This window comes from Zingiber officinale, chromosome 4A (genome assembly GCF_018446385.1).
Source record: "Zingiber officinale cultivar Zhangliang chromosome 4A, Zo_v1.1, whole genome shotgun sequence".
Classification (NCBI taxonomy): Eukaryota; Viridiplantae; Streptophyta; class Magnoliopsida; order Zingiberales; family Zingiberaceae; genus Zingiber; species Zingiber officinale.
This window is the reverse complement of record NC_055992.1, coordinates 64,539,598-64,562,315: the sequence shown is the minus strand read 5'-3', so window position 1 is coordinate 64,562,315 and position 22,718 is coordinate 64,539,598. Positions and strand designations below refer to the sequence as shown.

At 36.0% G+C, this 22,718-nt stretch overlaps 1 protein-coding gene across 2 annotated transcripts in view; it reads right to left on the bottom strand.

The window, feature by feature from the left end:
• Positions 1-4,719: 4,719 nt before the first annotated feature.
• LOC121969960 (beta-glucosidase 16-like) overlaps positions 4,720-22,718 on the bottom strand; it is a 31,600-nt gene continuing 13,601 nt past the window's right edge. The window contains exons 2-12 of one of the 2 annotated variants that reach the window (XM_042520297.1): positions 7,563-7,638; positions 7,365-7,423; positions 7,191-7,266; positions 7,046-7,120; positions 6,847-6,934; positions 6,503-6,755; positions 6,272-6,387; positions 5,743-5,995; positions 5,464-5,566; positions 5,282-5,387; positions 4,720-5,038 (exon numbers count right to left, since the gene is read on the bottom strand). In XM_042520297.1, the coding sequence (XP_042376231.1) occupies positions 4,831-5,038; positions 5,282-5,387; positions 5,464-5,566; positions 5,743-5,995; positions 6,272-6,387; positions 6,503-6,755; positions 6,847-6,934; positions 7,046-7,120; positions 7,191-7,266; positions 7,365-7,423; positions 7,563-7,638 (1,413 nt within the window). In that variant the 3' untranslated portion in view covers positions 4,720-4,830. The remainder of the gene's footprint in view (positions 5,039-5,281; positions 5,388-5,463; positions 5,567-5,742; positions 5,996-6,271; positions 6,388-6,502; positions 6,756-6,846; positions 6,935-7,045; positions 7,121-7,190; positions 7,267-7,364; positions 7,424-7,562; positions 7,639-22,718) is intronic. The other variant, XM_042520298.1, reaches the window with a different exon arrangement.

Below are 22,718 nucleotides of genomic sequence, written 5' to 3'. Positions count from 1 at the left end.
TTTCCTACTAATTATATTCCTTTTCTACTAATTTTTTCCTTTTTTTTCTTTCATTAATTTTTCTCTCTTTTTTTCTTCATTTCCTCTTTCGTGTATTATTTTTTTATTTACTTATGTTCCCTTTTATTTCCAATAATTTACAAGAATCTTTTCTTTTCTTTTTTTTAAACTAATTTTTTTCCATAGAGATAAAATAATAAATAAATTTAATATAGTTAATTTTATAAAATATATTATTATTTTGATTCAATTTTTCACCAAATTTTTCTTAATCTTATAATATAATATAATATTTAATCTTATACTATATTCTATATTTTAATAGTATTAAAATTGTATCGACATGACATGACATGACATGACATGACATGATATGATAAAATATTAAAATATTATCATTCGGATCATAAATTGAAATTTCGATATGACTCAAAATTTAAATCTTGATCAGTTAACTAAATGAATATCAACCAACTAGTTGACTGAATCCAGGGGCGGATCCACCTAGAGTCGTCAATTTGGGTTGGGCCCGTCGGGTTGGCCCATCCCGCTAAATAATTTAAGCAGGTTGGGTTGAAATTTTATCAACCTAAGTCCACCGTGGGCCGACCCGCCTAGGCCCGCGACCCGCGCGGATCGGCCCGCTCGGGCTTGGGTTGGCCCGCGAGTTGAAAAACACATGTAAGCTAAGTTTTAGGCTAATTTATTGTCTTTCTTTGTTATAATTTTGAAATAAAAATAGTACTTTTCATCCAACATAAGTACTCATTTTTGTTCATTTATATTTAAAATACATGTTTATGTATACATTTAATTGTAGAAAACTTTTTCGAAGTAAAATGTTGAATATATGAAATATTTTTTTATTTTTTTAAAAAAAATTTATGGGCCCACGGGTTGGCCCGCCAAACCCGCAACCCGCCTTAGAATGGATTGTGTTGAAAATTTCCCAACCCGCCCCGCCAAATAATTAGCTCGTCATGGGCCGACTCACCTCACCATGGTTTGACCAGTCTGACAGTGCGGTGGAACCGGGTTCCAGGCGAATTGTGAGTGAGGTAATTCCAACGGCGAATGGAAATTTGAGCAACGACAAAAGAGGAGAAAGGACAGCGAAGGTCAAAGACTTGTCGGAGGTCGATTCCCTGTCGGCACGCTTTAACCCAACGAAGGAATACGAGGAAGCCCACCTACCGCCATATCACCCTAAAATGGGGAAAATTTTAAAATAAAAAAAAATGAAAAGCAATTACTAAATTGGTATGAATTTGATTGAGTCAATAATAATTTTCTTAGGTAAAAAATAAATAACTAAAAGATGTCTTATTTTTTAATTATCAATAGTAAAATGGTACTCTATTATTATTCATCCAAAAAATCTTATTCTAGTATTATTATAGCTTTTTCATTAAAATTAATTTATTTGTAATTAAGTTATATTAAATAGTTTGAATTAATGTGAGACTAATTTGACTAATGTTAAAGTAATTTCAATGCCGGAGACCCTCTCACCAGGCCTAATTTTATTAGAGACGTTAATTTTTATATTTTAATATTATTTATATTTATTTTTTAAAAAAAATATTCTATTTTAAAACAAATAAAATATTAAAAAACAAGGTGGATCCGACCCAAAAAGTGGATTCTACAACCACCATTGGGAAAGTCATCACATACGCTTGCGCCGCCGCAACAGGTCAATGGCTTATCGTCGGAGTGAATAATCTCGGTGGTGCTGAGGTGCACTTGGATAATGACTTGTACTTGAGCAACGAGCTCATTACTTTACTTGTCGGTACTGGAAATATCAAGATATCTATATTTTTACTAATCGTGAGAATTTAATTCAAGGTGCTGTTAAGTAATTGAACGAAGTAAATCCATGGCAGTAGGTTGTATGCAAAGTTATTTAAAAAATATTTTTTTAATTACATATAATTAATTGACCGTTTAAAAAAAAATTAATTGTGGTCAGCTCAGATTATGATCACCCTCCCTACTTGAACTTCTGGATCTACCACTGAACCTCAAACAAAAATATTATGATTCTATTTGAGTTAAGGCCAACTTAAGATATAGACCACTAAGATCTATGCCAGGACTCCTATTATATTGGGGTCACCCCTATATATATATATATATATATATATATATATATATATATATATATATATATATATATATATATATATCAAAGTATGCTTTAAATAAATTTTAATCAAATTTATTTTCATGTAATTTTAATTTTTAAATAATCAAATTATATTCAGTCAATAATTTTTTACTTTTCTTAGAGTTCATTAATTTTTTATAAATTAAAGTTAAATGTGGTAGTTTTAAATTTTTTACTCATTAAATTTAGATTTGATTGATCATTTAATTTTTTTTATTTTAAGTTAGATTTTATTGTTAATTTATTTTTATTAAATTTTTATTAATAAAAATTTAATATTAAGTTCAATTAATAAATTAAAAATATGTATTGCTTATACTTGACATACTTTTATAAAAATATTTTGAAAGTCAGAATCATATTTAACATGACACTATTATTCCTCTGTAAATTTTAGTTTTTTCCATTATCATTTTTATATCCTATATGTTTACTAGCTAAATTTTTCGGCTAAATAAATTTAATTGATAATTTATCGAAGTTAGAATTGATAAAAAAAATAACTCTGTACATAAAACTCTCGATAATATAAAATCCTGGGAAAGTATCTATTATACTCTATATTTACTGTGCAAATATATTACCTCTAGATTACACAATAATAATTTTATTATTATGTCAAAATTTTCCTTGATCGAATTAAAAGTGATCATAAAAAAATTAAATAACAATTAAATTGTATATTAATACTATTATTATAATTTATTACTCACTAAATTAATTAGTATTTTTAACATGTTATTAATTAAATTTAACTTTATTTATTTAATAAAAATATTTATTAGATAAATATATTATTTTTAAATAAATTATGTATGAAAGTTTAGTATAAAAGATTTTTTTTTTAAAAAATAATAATAATAAAAATTGAGCTTTGTTAGAGTATAAAGTTATGGATAAGTGCTAGTTGGTCATGGTTATTAATTGCGAATTATCCTTTTAAATTTAATTAATAAAATTAAATGTCTCTAAAAATAATTTATAAAAAAATCTATTTTTTAAATATTATTTATTTTAAAAAAAATATTAAGGGCTTAAAATAAATGTCTGCCTGATTGAGTCAACTGAAAGACTCTTCTAGTATAGCATATTCTAACTCACTACTTTTAAAGTCAGAGTCCTTTCCTATCTAGTTCACTTGTACCCATATGCATGTACACTCGAGTCTCGACTCATCCTCACCAGGATTATTTGCATGCCAAGAATCTCCTCTTTCAAGATTTCATTGTGCGACAAATCTCACTTCTATGTGTTACATGCAAAGAGATCTTGGACTTCGTAATCATCTTTTTTTAGGATTTGATTGTACTTGATTTGCTAGAACTTCAATTCATCAGGCATTGGCTCCTGGACCAACTTAGATTTCCAATTGATAATATTTTGGTCCCAACCTACTTGGATTTTAATTTGTCAAATATTTAATTTTCAACCTATCTGGATTTCCATTATTACACTAATAATATATGTTCAACTATCTCACACTTGCATACTTCATATATATATATATATATATATATATATATATATATATATCAAAGAAATTAAAATATATCTTTCTAATTTCTTTATGCTTACCGGCATAATTGCACCAACACTTGGTATTATTCTTCTCTCCCTTGTTTTAATATATATTTGTATCAATAGAAAATATAGGAAGTTTTCTACAACTCTAACGAATGAGTTTTTTGGATTTCATGAGTAATTCACCTAATGAATAGATAGTTCATAGAGGAGCAAAGTTTTATGCTGGGGCATGGTGTGATGGTACAAAAGTAAGATGAGCTCTCATGCAACAAGAGTTTGAATCTCTTGCGGGACATATCATACGTATGAGATGTTTGAACCATTTATGATATTGGATCGTCTGCTATGATCCATCTATTCTTCCTAAATTCACAATGATGATTAATGAAAATTTTTTATTAGGGTCCAACCAGTCATTTTTAGAATTATCAATTTAAAAGTTTGGATTCTTGGATCATTAAAAAAAAGCGAAGAAAAGCTCTAAACCACTTAAAATGGGAGTGTATTAGCTCCATTGCATTTACAGATAACACAAACTACCACATATATATATATATATATATATATATATATATATATATATATATATATATATATATATATATATATATATATATATAATCTAAGTACTATCCGACTAATTTAGAGAAGTAACTGGATCCTATAAAAATTGATTTGATTGAGGGCACTATCAATCACCCCATGTCTGCTAAAAAAGCACTCCATGTCTACTAAAAAAAGTTGTTTAGTCCTTGCTTTCAAGAGAGAAAAATTTATTCGCAAATTGTCGTTTATTCACCCCTTCAATGATTCTACCAGAAAAAGGGCAACGGTGAGGGAGTTGTAAGACGTTATTTGTCATGTTCAAGGAAAATTATTATTTAATAAATTCCTGTAGATCTCACCAATTTCATTACCATTTATCTCTGATAATTTTTCATTCTTCCTTTTTTCCCCATTCATGTTGATATTATTTTAATACTTCTTATTTTATTACCTTTATTTACCAATATTTTTCCTACTTTCTGCATAATGGGTTCCCATAATATGAAAACTAAAGTCACAAAATAAATACACTATAATAAACAAACGTTCCCATAATATGATCTTACAACTCCACCTTTAAATAGGAGTCAAACCTCACGTCTCAACGCTTTGGTGTTCAATTGAAGCTTTTCAGCACTCAGAAATTTCTTGTACCATTTAGCAGACAGTTTTGCAGTTCTTCTTTGTGTTTGGAAGTCAACATGATAAAGCCCAAAGTTTAGCGTATAACCAAATACCCACTCAAAGTTATCAAGAAGAGTCCAACAGAAGTAGCCTCTTACATCAGCTCCTTGTCTGCATAATGAGGCACATGATTAGCCAAAATTTCCCTTGATGTGAGTAGGCCACGTATATAATTTGTGAATGGATAAATCTTGTTTACATATATGCCATGAAGACATGATAAAACCGAAAACTTATGGCCTAAAATTGATTTACTTGTGGCGATCATTTGAAGTAGCAGCATTTTCTCCAATTGTTTTAGATAATACTTGTTTCCCACTTTGCTGATAGTTATAACTTGAACTCAATGGTTACCTTATGGCAGAGGATAAATAGTCAAGGTAAGAGCTGATATATTTGACCCTCTCTGTGTCATTTAGCAATTCCTCCTTAGATAAACCTTGGCTCTGTTGCGCATAACCTGGCAAGAGCAAAAGCACATATAAATCCATTGTGATCATATGCTGATGCAATAGTAGTAGTTCTAAATTTATTACCATTCTCAGTGATGTATGTAGGTACGTTTTTATATCTTTCCATGATATACAGCACCATTTTTTCAATTCCATAAGGTACTGAATTAAATGTTGCCAAGCCAGTCTGCAAGATCAAATGAAGTAGGGCATGCCCATTTTGGAAGTTTTATTTAGTAATTTCCACAAGCGGGAAAAAAAGATTGTCATTGAACACCCAAAGTTTCCGCATATAACTTTTATTAGATTTATTCTGTTCGTATTTGATTGAGAAATCCAAGCTGAATCGATATAAGTTCATACCTCATCACCGATTAGCTTACCATCTTTACTCTCAGTTGTAATTACCAATGCATCCCTGCCATACCCATCCAAGTTGCATGAAGAGAGCATGCAATCCTTGACATAGTTGCTTGCATAGTGGTTGATCCCAATAAAGTCCAGTTTGTTCTGCAATAGAAATTTCTTTTCTTCCAAGGTGAAAGGGGGTAATCTTGAACCAAGGATTTCAAGCATTTGCTGGGGATAAGCACCGCGCAATATTGGGTCTAGAATCCTGCAAACACAATTAACAGTGACAGAACTATCACTACTAAAATGGCAATGTAGTTTTTAAATCGTGACAGAGTTTTCTATACATGTTAGGTGCATACGATCTGTAAAAGAGAAAGATTAGTTAATTTTACCACAAACTTTGTCACAGATTCAAGTTCCAACTTTTTTTCAAGTTTCAAAGTTATTGATTATGCCAAGGCTCTCCTTGATAGAGCGTGAAAACTCATTTATTCATTCTAAATGCAATGCCTACGTGTTTTGAAGAAGAAACAAATACCATGGAGCTTCAAATGCTAATGCCCGTTCAGCTGCTAAACAATCAGCTGTTGAATTTGTCAATGGCTCAAACCACTTTGAAGTGACAACAATTCCAATAGAACCACCTTGTTTAACCTTCAAAAGATTTCAAAAAAAAAAAATCGTGAAAAAGAAAAAAACATCTCAGAACATGAAGATAGCAATACTAACTCCTGATTGTTTAAGAAATGTTGATGATTAAATTTGTCACCTGATATTTTTTCCTATAAATATCAACTGCAATTGCGTGAGATAAGATTACATTGCGGGCTGCTATATATGGTTCTCTTTCAGAATCTCCGCTTTGGCAATTTCCATATGGCTCTGAACAACGACTTGGGGGATACCTTCCAATTTGGTAAGCGAATTTCAAAAAAAGGTTTGGTTCATTGAATGTGATCCAAAACTTCACTCTATCTCCAAATTCCCTGAAACATACTTCTGCAAAATATCTAAAATCTTCCCTGAAAAAATGTCAAGAGTAAAACAAGTGAAGGACAAGGCTAATCCAAGATGAGTTTGCAGCATGCGAGGGTGTTGTAAGATAAAACATACTGTATATGTGAACTCAACCATGAGCCATATCGATCTTCAAGTTCTTGAGGTATATCAAAATGGTTGAGTGTCACAAATGGTTGTATTCCTGTTCATTGATCAGATAGGCATTCAGTCTTTGTTTGATAATCAAAGGTATTCAGTTTCTAATTTAAAAGAATCATGCAATATTTAGTCATGTGAGAACACATAAGTTTACCTTTCAGCAAAACAGCATCAATAAGCCTATTGTAGAATTCTATTCCAACAGGATTGACATCCCCAAATTGACCTCCTATCAGAAAGGGAAAAATTCATAAATCATATTTAAGTCTTCAATAGAAGCACCGAATTTCTAAGCTCACTTGGAAGAACTCTTGACCATGATATTGAGAATCTATATGAGTTAATCCCGAGTTCGTGCATTAATTCGATATCTTCCTGCTCAATAAAATCAAACATTTGGAAGTGAAGAACAAGTCTTAGTTAAAGAGTAATTATGTCCCACTAATGATACCATACAAGGTGCAATGGATTACCATGTAGCGATGATAGTGGTCATCAGCAATATCACCATTTCTCCCATCTTTAATTTTTCCTGTTAAAGAAGTCGATAATTTTCAGTAGAAGTTTATGATAACAACCATATACTTAACAAACTAACAGGTTTTGGAAAGTTCATACACATGAAGAGCAAGGATTTTTGAGCTGAAATCTAGCTGACATTGTATGGTTACCTGGTATGTGACTTAAGACATCCCAATTGTTCAGACTTTTATTACCTTCTAAATATGCACCTTCAATCTGAAAACACTATGAAAGAACAGTTAAGTAACTGAGAATCATAATTTGATCGCCTTTAGAATAAATCTTAAGAGGTTTAGAATCTCATGTGGAATTGGAGTTTCAAATTTCAACCAAAACTATAGCATTTTGGTATCATGTTGTGTTGACACTTGACACTCGAGGGAACTCTCCCAAGAGTGTGTCAAGATAAATACAAATAAGTCTTATTTTTATAATCATTATCCACTTTAGCTAAATTTGCTTCTAAATATATGTCTATAGCAATTTAAAAATATTTAAATTTCCATAGCAATAAGTTACAAAAAATTATAAATATTTCAACTACTAATTCCACCTTGCTAATTCTAAAATGAGAGTCGTGCATAGGAGCAAGGTTTAAAATATCATTCATGTTGGAGTTTTGGTCTTCGTCAAAAACAATATAGTTTTGACACTATATTGAATATACCAAGCATGCTGAGAAGAACTTAAATAGATTCTACTCCTTTAATATCTTGCACTTAGTTTATTTATTTTTTAAATAAACTATAGCAATTAGATTAGCAATTGAATTAAAATTGTATTCATTGTAACCTTGGCACACCTCAACATGAGTTAAAGTGTATAGAGATGAAGAAGTTAAATGGGTTTTACACATAATTTTGTGCTTTTAACAACACTATATCAATTAGGTAAGGGCAACTTAGTGCACGAAGCTCTCGCCAATACGTGGTCTCAAGGAAAGGTCTATTGTATACAACTTAGAGGCTATTTCCGTGACTCGAACCCGTAACCTCCAAGGTCACACACTGTTCCAAGACTCCCCTCCTTCACTATATCAATTAAATAGTTGAATTAAAAATACTTTGTACTCACTTTTACTTCATTGCATGTCAGAACCAATTTATATAAAATTTAGTCCAATGTTCTTCCACTTAATTTGTTTACTATCATAAAAATAAAAATACAGCAATTAGAAATTAGTAAATTAATTGAATTAGAATTTTAGCGAAATAAGTTACTAAAATCTGCTGAAACTTGCAAAGGGTGCCTGAGTGTAACTATTTTCAATGTTCAAGAGCATATTGGCCTGAACTCCGCATGAAAGATCACTCGAATCACTTAGTAATATATTTTAATAATTTAGCAGAACATTATAATTGGATCATGTCACTCAGCATGACATAAGATTTCAAAGCATGACCTTAATTATTCTAGCATAAACTTGTAGAAGATGAAATTGACATTGAGTACATATTTTCCTAATTGATTCAAAAGAAACTTTCCTTAATACAATTAGTGTGTGTTATATATTTTAAGCCTTTGTTGCACCATTTGATCATGTGAAATGCCACAAAACTATAAGAATTTTAGAGGACTAAGTGAACTAGATGGATGGATGGATGGTTGTTCCAATTATTGAGATGACTAGTATTTTTGATACTACTAGTGTTATATTTAAGAAAAAAATTCCATCTAAAATTAAGTAATTAACCAAATTAATTTATTATTTAATAGGATGATCAAATTGATTAATGGGACCAAATCAATTTGATATATGATTTAAAATTTTCGTTTACAATAAATTTATTAACCAAATTAATAAATTATTTGGTAGGATGATCAAATTGTTTAATAGGGACCAAATTAATTTGATATAATTATAATTATAATTATGAAATAAATAAATAAATTTATTTATGAATTTTTTAAATAATTTTTATTAAGAAATTTTTTAGGTTAATGGATAATTCTATTATGCTTGACTAAGTCAACCTTAAATTTTAATTAAAGGTCATTGTTCCTCCTCTTACCGTGGTGCGCAACACACACATGCCGCATCTGTTGAACCGACCGCCTACCTTCCTCCTGTGCACCACTGCCAGCCTTCCCACTGCTCCGATAGTACCTCTTCTCCCTGACGCTTCCATCGGTCATCATCCTATCCAAACAACCCGCACACCACCGGCCGAGAAGTCCAGCCACACCACCAAGCACTACTCTAAAGTAGCACCACCAGTCAATCGCTCCCTATCGTGTCCTCATCACTATGCCTTTCTTACTGCCACCCATCCTATCTGTCTACGCAACCTCACTACTGCATCGCATTCGCGAGTCTGCATCCCCGCTGTCATCAATATCGTCCCATCCCAAATGCGACCCTCACTACTGCTTGGCCTCAACCCGTTCCACACCCGAGATCTCTCCAGAGGTTGGCCTTTCACATCCCACCACCGTGAGTTGCCACAACCAATCAAGGAACCACCCATAAAGATCTTTAAGTTACATATAAGAACTTGGGAATTATTTTACAACTTTTATTTTAGTGAAACAGATAGCGAACCAAAATTCAATATTTTACGATAGCGATAGCAGAAAACCCAAAGTTTTTACATCCTATCTATCATAGCAAAAAGATTTTAGCTTGTCTGATGTCAACTATTGCTATATAACAATCATTTAGTTCAGGAGGTAATATCTCGGATGAAAGATAATCTAATTTGTCTCAGGACTCTTTAGAAACACCATATATGACAAGATAGAAGATTTTGATACTGACAAAACTATCACTATATGAAAGTGAGTAAACAATGTCACTTTCTAAAGTAAAAAGAGTAAAAAGATAAGTGGGCTACTTATGATTCCCCTATACCATAAATGGATCTGAAGATTTGAGGTATGTGTTAACTGGTGATGGAATCTAATTAATTCTATTGACCGGTGGCTGAGTCAACTGATGAAATATGTAGTTAACCAAAATCCCAAAGTAATGGTAAATTGAGGTTTGTGGTTGACTAGTGTTGAATCCTAATCAATTAATGAATCAGTCAACTAGGGTAGTCAATTGGGTCTGTCGAGCCAACGAACAAAATGGTTAATGGTTGAGTCAATTGGAAAGTCGACTATTGGGAAGTTGACTAATGGCATTAGTTGACTGTTAGTAAGTTTTCAATCGATTGATAGCTCACATGGAAAGTAGAAAAGAATCATTATTGCATGATAATAGTTAGATCGCAAGGACCAATCGATTAATGTGATAGACTAATCGACTGCTAGATGGCAGACAATCTTAAAAGAAAGTATTGGAAGGCTACAAAAGGAGGCTCAATGGAGGCTTTGACGGCGGGAGAAATAAAGTTAGTTAAACTCTATTAGAAACATTGTATTCTTTGAGCTTTTCCTCCTTTGTAATCTTTGTTTTTGTGCATACAAGTTTCTCCACCTCTGATAGCTAATCGAGAAGAAGAAAGTATAGTAGCTTTCCAAGTTTGATGCACCGACAGATCATAGGCCGTGGAATAGAGGCCTAGGGGATATCGAACCACATTAAACAAATGTGTTAGTGGTTGTAGCAAGCTTGCATGTATGTTTTGTTTATTTCCATTGTGCTAATTGTGTAACCTTGCTAGCTCGATAGATTAAATTATACTTTTAAGTAATGATACCAATTCAACCCCTCTAGTTAGGCAATCCAATCCCCAACAACTCATGGTGAAGTCATCATCGATGTTGATGCAGGAAGTGTGCAATCCATTGACATCTCAGAATCAGCTTGAAGTGGGCTAACATCACCTATGTTCCTCAACATGCCTCCCACAATTGAAAGTCAAACCTCTAGCTCTCTGACGCACCAACACACAAGATGATGAGAAGTCTGAAGGACTGCAAGCCATAGCACAGGATCAACACTGACTTTATCATGTCGTAGAGTGTCAATTTCTCCCCAAACATCTCCTTCACGGCACTCTCCATGGCAATCATAGTAGAGGATATCCCTTCCGTTGCAGCTACAATCGCAATTATAGAAGACACTACAATGGAAATTAGGAGAGAACAAGGATGATATAAAAGACAGGGACAAAGAGGTTAGCTGTATGGGGGGTGTTCAAGCATCAATGAGACAAGGGAGGCATTGGCTAGCAGTGGCATAGGTAAGGGGGTGTGAGGGTGTGCGGAAGCACCCCCTTGCTCCTAGAAATGCGCTCCACCTGTAGGCTACAATTCGAGGGGCGAGGTCACGAGGAAGAAGAGGAGCTTGAGCTGCACCGTCCGTCATCCGACATCGGCGCGCCTCAAACTCGTAGTGCTGTAGCCAAAAGCAACAAAAGAGTCTATCGATCTCGTCTCGTAGAAGAAGATGACGCTTCTGATTTTTTTTTTTTTTATTATATAAAATGGCACGCGTGTTTAAGACTTTAAGTTAGGGAGGAAATAAAAAATAATTAATAACCTAATTCAGATTTCAGATATCAACATTTGCTCGTCGACTACCGCCTGCCGCAGTGTTCTCTACTGGAGTGTTGTCCATCTCTGCCTACCTGCCTTCCTACCTAGTGCCCACTCGCCTACGATCCGCTTGGCAGTGGTCGACGCCCACCCCAAGCGACCAAGCCTGAAGCGCAGAAGCAGTGAAGCCCCCAACCACGCCCCGTAGCCCGCCCCCAAGATGTTGTGCAATTGCTAGCGGCCAACCTGTGCTCTATAGCATCTACTGACCGGTAACTGCCGACTGCTATTGTAGCCTATGTTGCAGCTACCAGCCACCTTGCTGCCACAGCACATCAGCACGCTGCCACCGCCCGCCGACCTTGCCCCTTCCTTGGAGTTGGAAGATATTGATTTGTTATTAATTTTATTTTATTGTTTGTTTGTGACTTTTTTACACATAATACATATTATGTTTATTTATTTTACACATTATTCTTGTTAGAATAGTGTAACATGATAACTAGGGGCATTATTATAATTATGCTGTATATTCTTCTCTATATAAGTCAATAACTCCGTGGTGTCTAATACACGATTTTCTCTTAACATAGTATCAGAGCCAGGTTAAAAGAAAACCCTAATTTCCTGTGCTGCCGCTCTGTTACGTTTTCTCTTCTCCACCTCCTCCCTGACAGCACCCTCTTCGTATTCGCTAACGATTGCGCGATCGTCCTCAACGTGACCAGCAAGCGCGTGATCCGCAGGCTGACTCCCATCCCTGACGGCCAACGAAGCTATCCCGCCTCAAGCTCCTCTGTTATCCGACGATGGCGACATCTCCGACGACTCTAAGGAAGGTGACGACCTCATCTTAGGGTTCTTCTGACTGAGGTGACAACGTCTCCTCAGTGTTCCCTTCCGGCAAAGTAGTTCTGCTCTGGCGTGGTGGATTTCCCTTATCTCCTGATCCTTGTTGAAGAGTGTCGGCTTCAATCTAGGGTTTCGTTGCGGCAATGGTTCTGCTCTCTGAAGGCTTCCCGCGAACGTGGTTACTAACAAAGGAATCCGGCTGTTCTTCCCTCTTCTCTGGCTGTTCTTTCTTCCTCTCCGTCCCTACATTCGCAGATTTCCTTGCCGACGTGGTTGCTAACGCAGGGTGAGGAGGCCGACAGAGCAGTGAGCATCTTCTTCTCAATTTCATTCGGTCGTTTCATCTTCATCTCCAACAAGCTCTTCTCTGAGTGCATCACTGACGCTGTTGTGGACTTTCTGCCAACGTGTTTGCGGAAGCAGGGAGTTTTCACCAGAGAAGGGGACAATCGACTACCTCTTCATCTTCTCCTTCGACGTTCTTCACAGTTCTTTCCAAACTAATCAATGGCTACATCCGACCTCCCAAAGCCAGATACCTCAATCTTTACCAACCACATCACTGCACCCCTCTCTTCCGAGCAATTGGATGATAAAAATTATCTCTTGGGCATCTAACATTGAGCTTTGGCTTGTTGAACAGGGTTATGAGACACATCTCACTCAAACTGAAGAAGATGTTCAAATCACGATCGTCCTCTATAAAAGAAGGTTGACGCTCAGTTGTGTTGTATTATCCGAGCCACTATCCATCCATCCATCTCTTAGGAATGTCGTCCGTACTCACAAAACCTGCAAAGCCGTTTTGGACACAAGCTTAACAACTTTTTACAAACACCTCTCGGCGACTCTATCAAGTTCGTGAAGATCTCATGGCCATCCTCAGTGCCCATCAAATTAAGGATTCAATGTCAACTTATCTCCGTTCGGTCTCTAGCCTTCTTTGTGACTTCAATGAACTATTACCACCTGCGGCCAGTCCTGTTGAAGAGCTTGAAAATCGGAAGAAATTTTTTATGTCCCTGACTTTATATAGTCTACCCACAGATTATTCTCATGTTCGTGATCAAATCCTGGGCAACCCCACAGAAGCTACCTGGATAATACCTGGGCAACTCTCCTCCGTGTCCCAGCCAAGATCTTGATGATGCCTCCTTCCGTTCCTGTTGACTCATTAGCTTTGGTCTCTCGACACAACAACAGACCTCCGTCTCGCAGGGTGGCAAAGGTCGTCCTTGGTGTGATCATTGCCACGGCTGGGGCCACACGATTGATAAGTACTGGGGTTTGCATGGTCGACCTCCTCGCGTTGCTCAAATCGTTCAGAATTCTATTGCTTCTTCAGCTTCCACTTCATAGTTAACACCGGATCCGACCCTACAACCTTCCTATAATAACTTTCTGAAATGGTTTGAGGATCGTCAGACTTTTGATTCCACTGCTACTGTTGCACATGCTAGTAAATCCTTTGCTGGCATATCTTGCTCTTCAGGTCATTGGGTTTTTTATTCTGGGGCTACTGATCATATCACTAATAATAAATCTCTATTTTCTTCTCTCACTACTTCTGGTTATTTACCAATTATCACCATAGCCAATGGTTCCCAAACTAAGTCTAAGGGTATTGGTATTGCTCATCCTTCTCCGTCTCTTTCCATTCATAATGTGCTTTATGTTCACAGAGCTCCCTTTAATTTATTGTCAATAAGTCAACTTACTCGATCTCTTGATTGTGTTATTTCTTTTACTAAAATGTCTATTTCCTTACAAGACCGGAGTACGGGGAGGATGATTAGCTTCGGATGTGAGTCTCATGGACTTTATCGGCTTCAACAACCCTCTCTTGTTGGTTCGGCGGCAGCATCTCCACTTCTTATTCATGCTCAGTTAGGACAACCAGGTCTTGATAAGTTGAAACAATTACATCCTAGTCTTTCTCACTTAGAGTCTTTGTCTTGTGAGTCATGTCAATTAGGTAAGCATGTTCGTAGTTCTTTTTCTCCTCGCATTGTGAGTCGGGCTACGTCCCCTTTGCTTTGGTTCATTCTGATGTTTGGGGTCTAAGTCGTGTTTCTTCTACATTGGGATCACGATATTTTGTTACTTTTATAGACGATTTTTCCCATTATACATGGTTCTATCTGATGAAGGAACGTTCAGAATTGTTTTCTATTTTCAATCTTTTTTTCATGAAATCAAAACTCAGTTTGGTATTTCTCTTCAAACTTTGCAAAGTGATAATGCACGCAAGTATCTTTCTATTCAGTTTCGTTCCTTCTTGGCATCTCATGGTGTACTACATCGCACGTCTTGCCCTCATACCTCTCAACAGAATGGGGTTGCAGAACACAAGAATCGTCATCTTCTTGAGACCACTCGGACTCTTCTTCTCTATTCTCATGTTCCTCATCAGTTTTAGAGTGATGTTGTACTTACTGCGTATTATCTCATCAATCGCATGCTTTCATCCACTCTCTATGGTAAAATACCTCATCATATCCTCTACCCTCATCATCTTGTTCATCCTTTACCACCTCGGGTCTTTGGTTCTATATGTTTTGCTCATGATCTTGATCCTAGCATTGATAAACTCTCTCCTTGGTCTCATAAGTGTGTTTTCCTTGGGTACCCACGGTCTCAGAAAGGGTACAAGTGTTGTTCCTGTTGGAGTGTATACTGAAAGCCTAAGCTTTGTAAACATTCATTATGAATAAAGAATCACATATGGTCAAATTGTCTACATTTAGTCGTAATTGTTCAATTAATTTATACTGTAGATAACATAGTATGTGGTGCCACATGCAGAAGATGATGTTATCAGTACCTTATAAATTATAAACAGTAGCTCACGACCAAAATGGAAAGGAACAAATCATTAGAAGGTCGTAGTGTAATTAGGTATCAGTTTATCTTGACTGTATAATTACACTAGTACACTTAGAGTGTAATGAGTAGGACCATTTGAGGTCGTTTCTTTTATACTGACTTTATAAAGAAATAAAGATCTCGGTTATTATGGAAGTGTGTGCTCTTAATCCTAATATAATAACAAGCACATATATTTGATATTTATTTCTTTAATTTATCAATGGGTGAGATTTAGTTCGATGAATCAATAAACCCGATAAGTTGGGAAATGGTATCACTTATAGTGTGTGTTGTTGATTAAAGAAGGAAACTGTGTCCTAGAGATACTAGGTTGATAATGTCCTCAAGAGGAGCTCATAAGGATTGTCATGTTAAACCCTACAGGTGGACTTAGTCCGACAAGATGATAAGGTTGAGTGGTACCACTACTCTTGGACTAAGATATTAATTAAATGAGTTGTCAGTAACTCACTTAATTAGTGGACATTCGATATCTTAAACACAGGGAGACTAACACACTCATAATAAGAAGGAACCCAAAAATGTAATTTGGGATTGGTGCGGTAGTTCAATAATAGTTCTCTAGTGGAATGAATTATTATTGATAAAATTAAGTTGTGTGTTCGGGGCGAACACGGGATGCTTAATTTTATCGGGAGACCAAAACCAATTCCTCCTCTCGGTCCCTATCGTAGCCTCTTATTTATAGAGTTCTATACCCACCTATACCCACTTTCTATACCCACCTAATAGGGGGCGGCTAAGCTAGCTTGGGAACCAAGCTAGGGCCGGCCTAAGCATAAATTGGTGTGGCCGGCCCTAGCTTGAACCCAAGCTAGAGGGGCTGGCCATATTAAATTAAAAAGGATTTTAATTTTAATTTTTATTATGTGGAAGATATAATTTATTAAAAAGAATTAAAATTAAAATATCTCTCTGGTAAAAGATCTACAAAAGATTAAAGAAAGAGATTAGATCTCTTTCCTTATTTGTAGATTGGTGAGATATTCTATTTTCTCTTTAAAAATTATTCAATGTTGTTAAATTAAAATTATAGAAATTTCTTTTTATCAACTATGAAGAGATTTTTGAAGAGAAATTTTATTTTTAAAATTTCCGGAAACAAATTAGGAAGTTTTAATTTGTTGATTAAAACTTGTCTAATTTATTTCTTTTGATATGACCGGCCAATATTGTTTTAATTGAAAATTTTATTTTATTTTTCTCAATTAAATTATGTTAAGGAAATTAAGAAAATTTTATTGTAATTAAATTTCCTAATTTGCCTAGGCCAAGGAATATAAAAGAAGGGGTGGGGGTGCCTTCATGAGATACAACCTTTATTATTTCTCTCCCTCTTTTGTTCCTTGGTGTGGCCGACCATCATCATCCTCTTCCTCTCTTCCTCTTGTGGTGGTCGAACCTCTCTCTCCCCTTGGAGCTCTTGTGGTGGCCGGATACTACTTGGAGAAGAAGAAGAAGAAGGAGAGAAAGCTAGCATCTCTTGGAGCTTGGTTGGTGTTTTGATCTTCTTCCTTGGTGAAGCTTCCTTATTGTGGCCGAACCTAGCTTGGAGGAGAAGAAGGTGGTTGGTGGTTTCTCATCTCGGAAGATCGTTGCCTACACAACGTCCGAGGTTAGAAGAGGAATACGGTAGAAGATCAAGAGGTCTTTCTAGAAGGTATAACTAGTAGTTTTTCCTTTTCCGCATCATACTAGTTATTTATGGAAATAATACCAAATACAAGAGGCTTACGTTCTAGTATTTCGAATATGTTTTTCGGAGTTGTGTTCTTTTGTTTTATTTTTCCTTGTGATTTGATTGTTTTTTTCGGTTAACCTAAAGTTATTTTAGGAAATTAAATATTAGATTTCTATAAAAGGTTTTGTCTAGTCGGTGGTGGTTGCTCCCATATCCAAGAAGATTATGTGCCTCGCCACGTCAGTAATGGGAACCAATTATAGAAATTAATATTTAATGGAATTAATAACTTAAGGTGATTTGGGTCGAACGTGTTAAGTTCCGCAGGAGATCCAAGTCAAAACCTAAAAGAACAAATAGATTAAGTTTTGGATCAAACGTGTTAAGTTCCGCAGGCGATCCAAAATTTAATTTAAAAGAACACATGGTAGCTAGGAAAAGGTTCAGACCTTTGTACAAAATTTTTGTACAGTGGAACCTCTAGGCTTTCCGAGTAGCAACCAACAATTGGTATCAGAGCTAGGGTTTTGCCTCTGTGTATTTGGTATTAGTTTAATTATGCACATGTCATACATAATTTAGGCAGGTTAATAGTAGGATGTGCTAACTTTGTGGATGCAGGATCCAACTATTATGACTTTTAGTTATTATGTGTGATTGGACCCTTGGACATGTCAAGGGCATTTATATGTGTGTGCATGATTGTATTAAAATATAGCAGGAGCTGTATTTAGTTTTATTAGGATTTTATTTTTGATCTAGATACATGTACATTCCTTTTATGGAATATAGGATCAAAAATGTAAAATTCTATTTATGTCGCGGATCGAATCTTGCAAAGCGTGGAACCTTCTAAGGACCAGAGGCGCAGCAGAACTAGGAGCAAGATGGATGCGACAGCTAGACCCGGTGGCCAAATATGGCGGCAGCTTGGGATGACAACACACGGAGGATAACTATAGATAAAAGCCATAATAGTTGAAAATTAGATTTTCTATTTATTGCTTTTATATTGTGCTGTGTGTGCATGTTAGTATACATGACTAGTAGGCTAGCATAGTTAAAATTCCTCGTTTATAAATAACTAAGTGGGAGAGGGATTTTTAAATAAATCCCATGGTCTCCATTACTGGTTTGTAAGTGATGCAAACAAGCTTGCGCGTTGGCTCTGAGTGCTTTCCTCCATAACGGATGAGCTTGTTTGTGGATCACTAGAACAGACTTCCATTTTTGGATGACTATAGGAAGTTAATTAAGAGCGTGTGATCTTCCCCAACGGAAGGGGCATAATCTTATTAATGGACTTAGTGTCAAGTAATGGTATACACTTAGACACATCTAATAGTATCCTCCCCATCGGAGTCACTGCTATTATTTGTGTGACCAAAAGACACCAACTATTAATTTTATTTGTCAAAAAGTTAGGTTGACAAGATAATAAAATTAATGGGTTAAAACCCTCCTTTTACAAATGTTGAATTTGTATACGTCCACACTAACGTGACATACAAAATTCACGGTGTTTTAAGATGTTGGTTAATTTAAAATAGTATTGTTTGAGGAATCAATATTATTCTAAATTTAGAGTTTTGACCAAAAGTTATTTGTGATTCTTAGTATGACTTTCAACCCACTGTCCATCATACTTCAACAGAATAGACTTACTGGACCTAATTACATAGATTGGAAAAGGAACCTGGACATTGTTCTTACTGCTGAAAGCTATAAATTTATACTGACTGAGCCTTGCCCTGAAGCACCTACTGGTGAATCTACCCAAGAGGAGATTGAATATCATAGGAAATGGGTAAAAGCAGATGAGATGGCGCGGTGTTACATTTTGGCTTCAATGTCAAATGTATTGCAACATCAGCATCAAGATTTACCAACGACTTATGATATTATGAACAATCTCAAGGAACTCTTTGGTCATCGAGGATAGGGCTTCTAGACAAGAAGTCATGAGAAAGATAATGACAGCCACCATGCAAGGGTACTCCTGTGAGGATCATATCCTAAAGATGATGGCTTATCCGAACGAGATACAGATCCTTGGAGGAGAAATTGATAGGAAACCCAGATCGATATGATCCTCCAAACACTACCTAGAAGTTTTGAGCAATTTCCTTGAATTACAATATGAATAAAGGGTATATTTATTGGTGGAACTCTTGTGCGGAACTTTAGGCGAGAAGGATTGTTTCACAACTCTCATATTCACTATGTTGAAAATGGTTCTACTTCTAAGCGAAGGAAAAGAAGAAGAAACAAGTTGGTTCAACAAAGAAAGTAAATAAAACTCAGGGATTTGGTCGGAGTGAAGAAGCCGAAAGGCAAGTGCTTCATCTACAAGCGATCAGAATTGGAAGGCAGATTGTCCTCGTAGGAATCAGAACAACAAAGGTATATCTCATGCTCTAGTTGTTGAAACATGTTTAGCGGTGTTATCTACCAGTGTGTGAACGGGAGCCAATGATCATGTCTGCAATTCCTTGCAGGGGTTCCAACGACGACTAATGAAGGAGATTACCGTCTACATGGGCAATGCTATTAAGGTGGCGGCTATTGCGGTGGGAGGCGTCTACTTATCTTTTAGTAGTAATAGAAATTTGGTTTAAGAAATTGTCTTTATGTACCAGTTTTAGAAAGAATTTAATTTCAGTTTCTAAACTGTTTTTAGATGGATATTCAGTTTCTTTCAGTAACGATGTAGTTATTAAGAGAAATAAAGTGATTATCTGTTCTGGTACATTAGTTGGCAATTTGTATACTTTAAATCCGATTTCTTCCACAAAGCAAAACATGAAAATTTATAACTTATCTTCTAAAAGAAAAGAACCTTCGGTAATCTAAGGCTTGGTCATATTAACTTAAGTAGGATTCAGAGGCTAATAGCCGATGGACTTTTGGGTTCATTAGAGTTGGAAAATTTTTCAACTTGTGAATCTTGCTTGGAAGGTAAAATAACCAAGAGGTCATTCAAGGCCAAGGGGTATAGAGCCAAAGAAGTGTTGGAATTGGTTCATTCTGATTTGTGTGGATATGACATCCGTGCAAGAGGTGGTTTTGAATATTACATCTCTTTTATAGATGATTATTCAAGATACGGATATATTTACCTAATGCGCTGCGTGCTTTGATAAGTTCAAAGAATACAAGGCGATGTGGAGAAACGATTAGATAAAGTATCAAGACACTACGATCCGATCGTGGTGGCGAATACCTCTTAGGAGAGTTTAGGATTAGAAGTCGGGATTCAATCCCAATTGTTTGCACCTGGAACACCCCAACAGAATGGTGTAGCAGAACGAAGGAATAGGACTCTTATGGAGATGGTTAGATCGATGATGAGTTATTCAGAATTACCAAATTCGTTTTGGGGATATGCTCTGGAAACAACAGTGTATGTTCTGAACTTAGTACCTTCTAAATCAGTTTATTCTACTCCCATAGAATTGTGGAATGGGTGAAAACCCAGTCTAAGACATATTCGGATTTGAGGTAGTCCAGCACATGTGCTGAAACCAGATGCTGATAAGTTAGAATCCCGTACAGAAGTTCGTGTGTTTGTAGGATATCTCAAAGGAACGAAAGGTGGTTTATTTTATAGTCCTAAAGATCAGAAGGTCATTGTTAGCACCAATGCCCAGTTTTTAGAAGAAGACTATATAATGGATCACAAGCCCAGTAGTAAAGTTGTTTTAGAAGAACTAAGAGAGGACACGTCTACTTTAGTACCAAGGACAAGATGAAGTACCACAAGAGACTGCAATACGTGTCACACATGATACACGATCACAGACGATGCCTCGTCGTAGTGGGAGGGTTGTGAGGCGACTGAGAGATTCATGTTTTGGGAGAGTCTTGGGACTTGATCCGGGTAAATATGAACTGATCCCGGACATATGACGAAGCACTCCAAAATATAGATGCAGCATCTTGGCAAAAGGCGATGAATTCTGAAATAGAGTCTATGTACTCTAATAAGGTCTGGGAGCTTGTAGAACCACCTGATGGTGTAAAAGCCGTTGGATGTAAGTGGATCTACAAAAGGAAAAGAGGGACAGACGGGAAGGTAGAAACCTTCAAAGCTAGGCTTGTTGCGAAAGGGTACACTCAGAAAGAGGGAATCGATTATGAGGAAACCTTTTCACTGGTAGCCATGCTTAAGTCTATCCGGATACTCTTATCCATTGCTGCTCATATGGATTATGAGATTTGACAAATGGATGTCAAGACAGCTTTTCTTAATGGAAGTCTTGAGGAAAACATCCATATGAGGCAACCAGAAGGGTTCATTGAAAAAGGCAAATAACATCTAGTGTGCAAGCTCAATCGGTCCATTTATGGACTGAAGCAAGCTTCAAGATCTTGGAACATCCGGTTTAATGAAGTAATCCAGTTATATGGATTTATTCAAAGTCCGGATGAGTCTTGTGTATATAAGAAGTGTAACAAAAACGTGGTGGTATTTCTTGTACAATACGTAGATGATATTTTGTTAATTGGCAACAATGTCAAGGTATTATCAGACGTAAGGGTATGGTTGTCCAAACAATTTGATATGAAGGATTTAGGAGAGTGTGCACACATTCTTGGGATCAAAGTAATAAGGGATCGCAAGAAAAGAATGTTGTGTCTGTCCCAAGCTTCATACATAGATACAATCCTTGCTCGTTTTAGTATGCAGGATTCCAAGAAAGGTTTCTTACCTTTTAGGCATGGAATAGCTCTATCTAAAGAGATGTCTCCAAAGACATCAAAGGAGATAGAAGACATGAAAGTGGTTCCTTATGCTTCGGCTGTAGGAAGCCTTATGTATGCAATGCTATGTACGAGACCTGATATCTGCTTTGTCGTGGGCATGGTCAGTAGATATCAGAGTAACCCTGGACAAGGACATTGGACTGCGGTAAAGCATATATTAAAGTACCTGAGAAGGACTAGAGATTATATGCTAGTTTACCAAGCAGACGATTTGCTCCCTGTGGGTTACACGGATTCAGATTTCCAATCAGATAGGGACAGTAGTAAGTCTACATCAGACTATGTGTTTACTTTAGGAGGTTGAGCCATTTCATGGAAGAGTGTTAAGCAGAAATGCGTTTCGGACTCAACATGGAAGCTGAGTATGTAGCAGCCTCGGAGGCAGCTAAAGAAGCAGTATGGCTCAGGAACTTTCTAATGGACTTAGATGTGATTCCTGGTTTGCCCAAAATCATCACAATTTATTGTGATAATAGCGGTGCAGTCGCAAACTCGAAGGAACCACGAGCTCATAAGGCAAGTAAACATATAGAACGCAAGTACCACCTGATACGAGATATCGTGAAGCGAGGAGAAGTTCTCATCGCCAAGATTGCATCAGCGGATAACCTGGCAGATCCTTTCACTAAGGCCCTTCCGGACAAAGCTTTCGATCGGCATGTAGAGGGAATGAGAATCAGATGTATGGTAG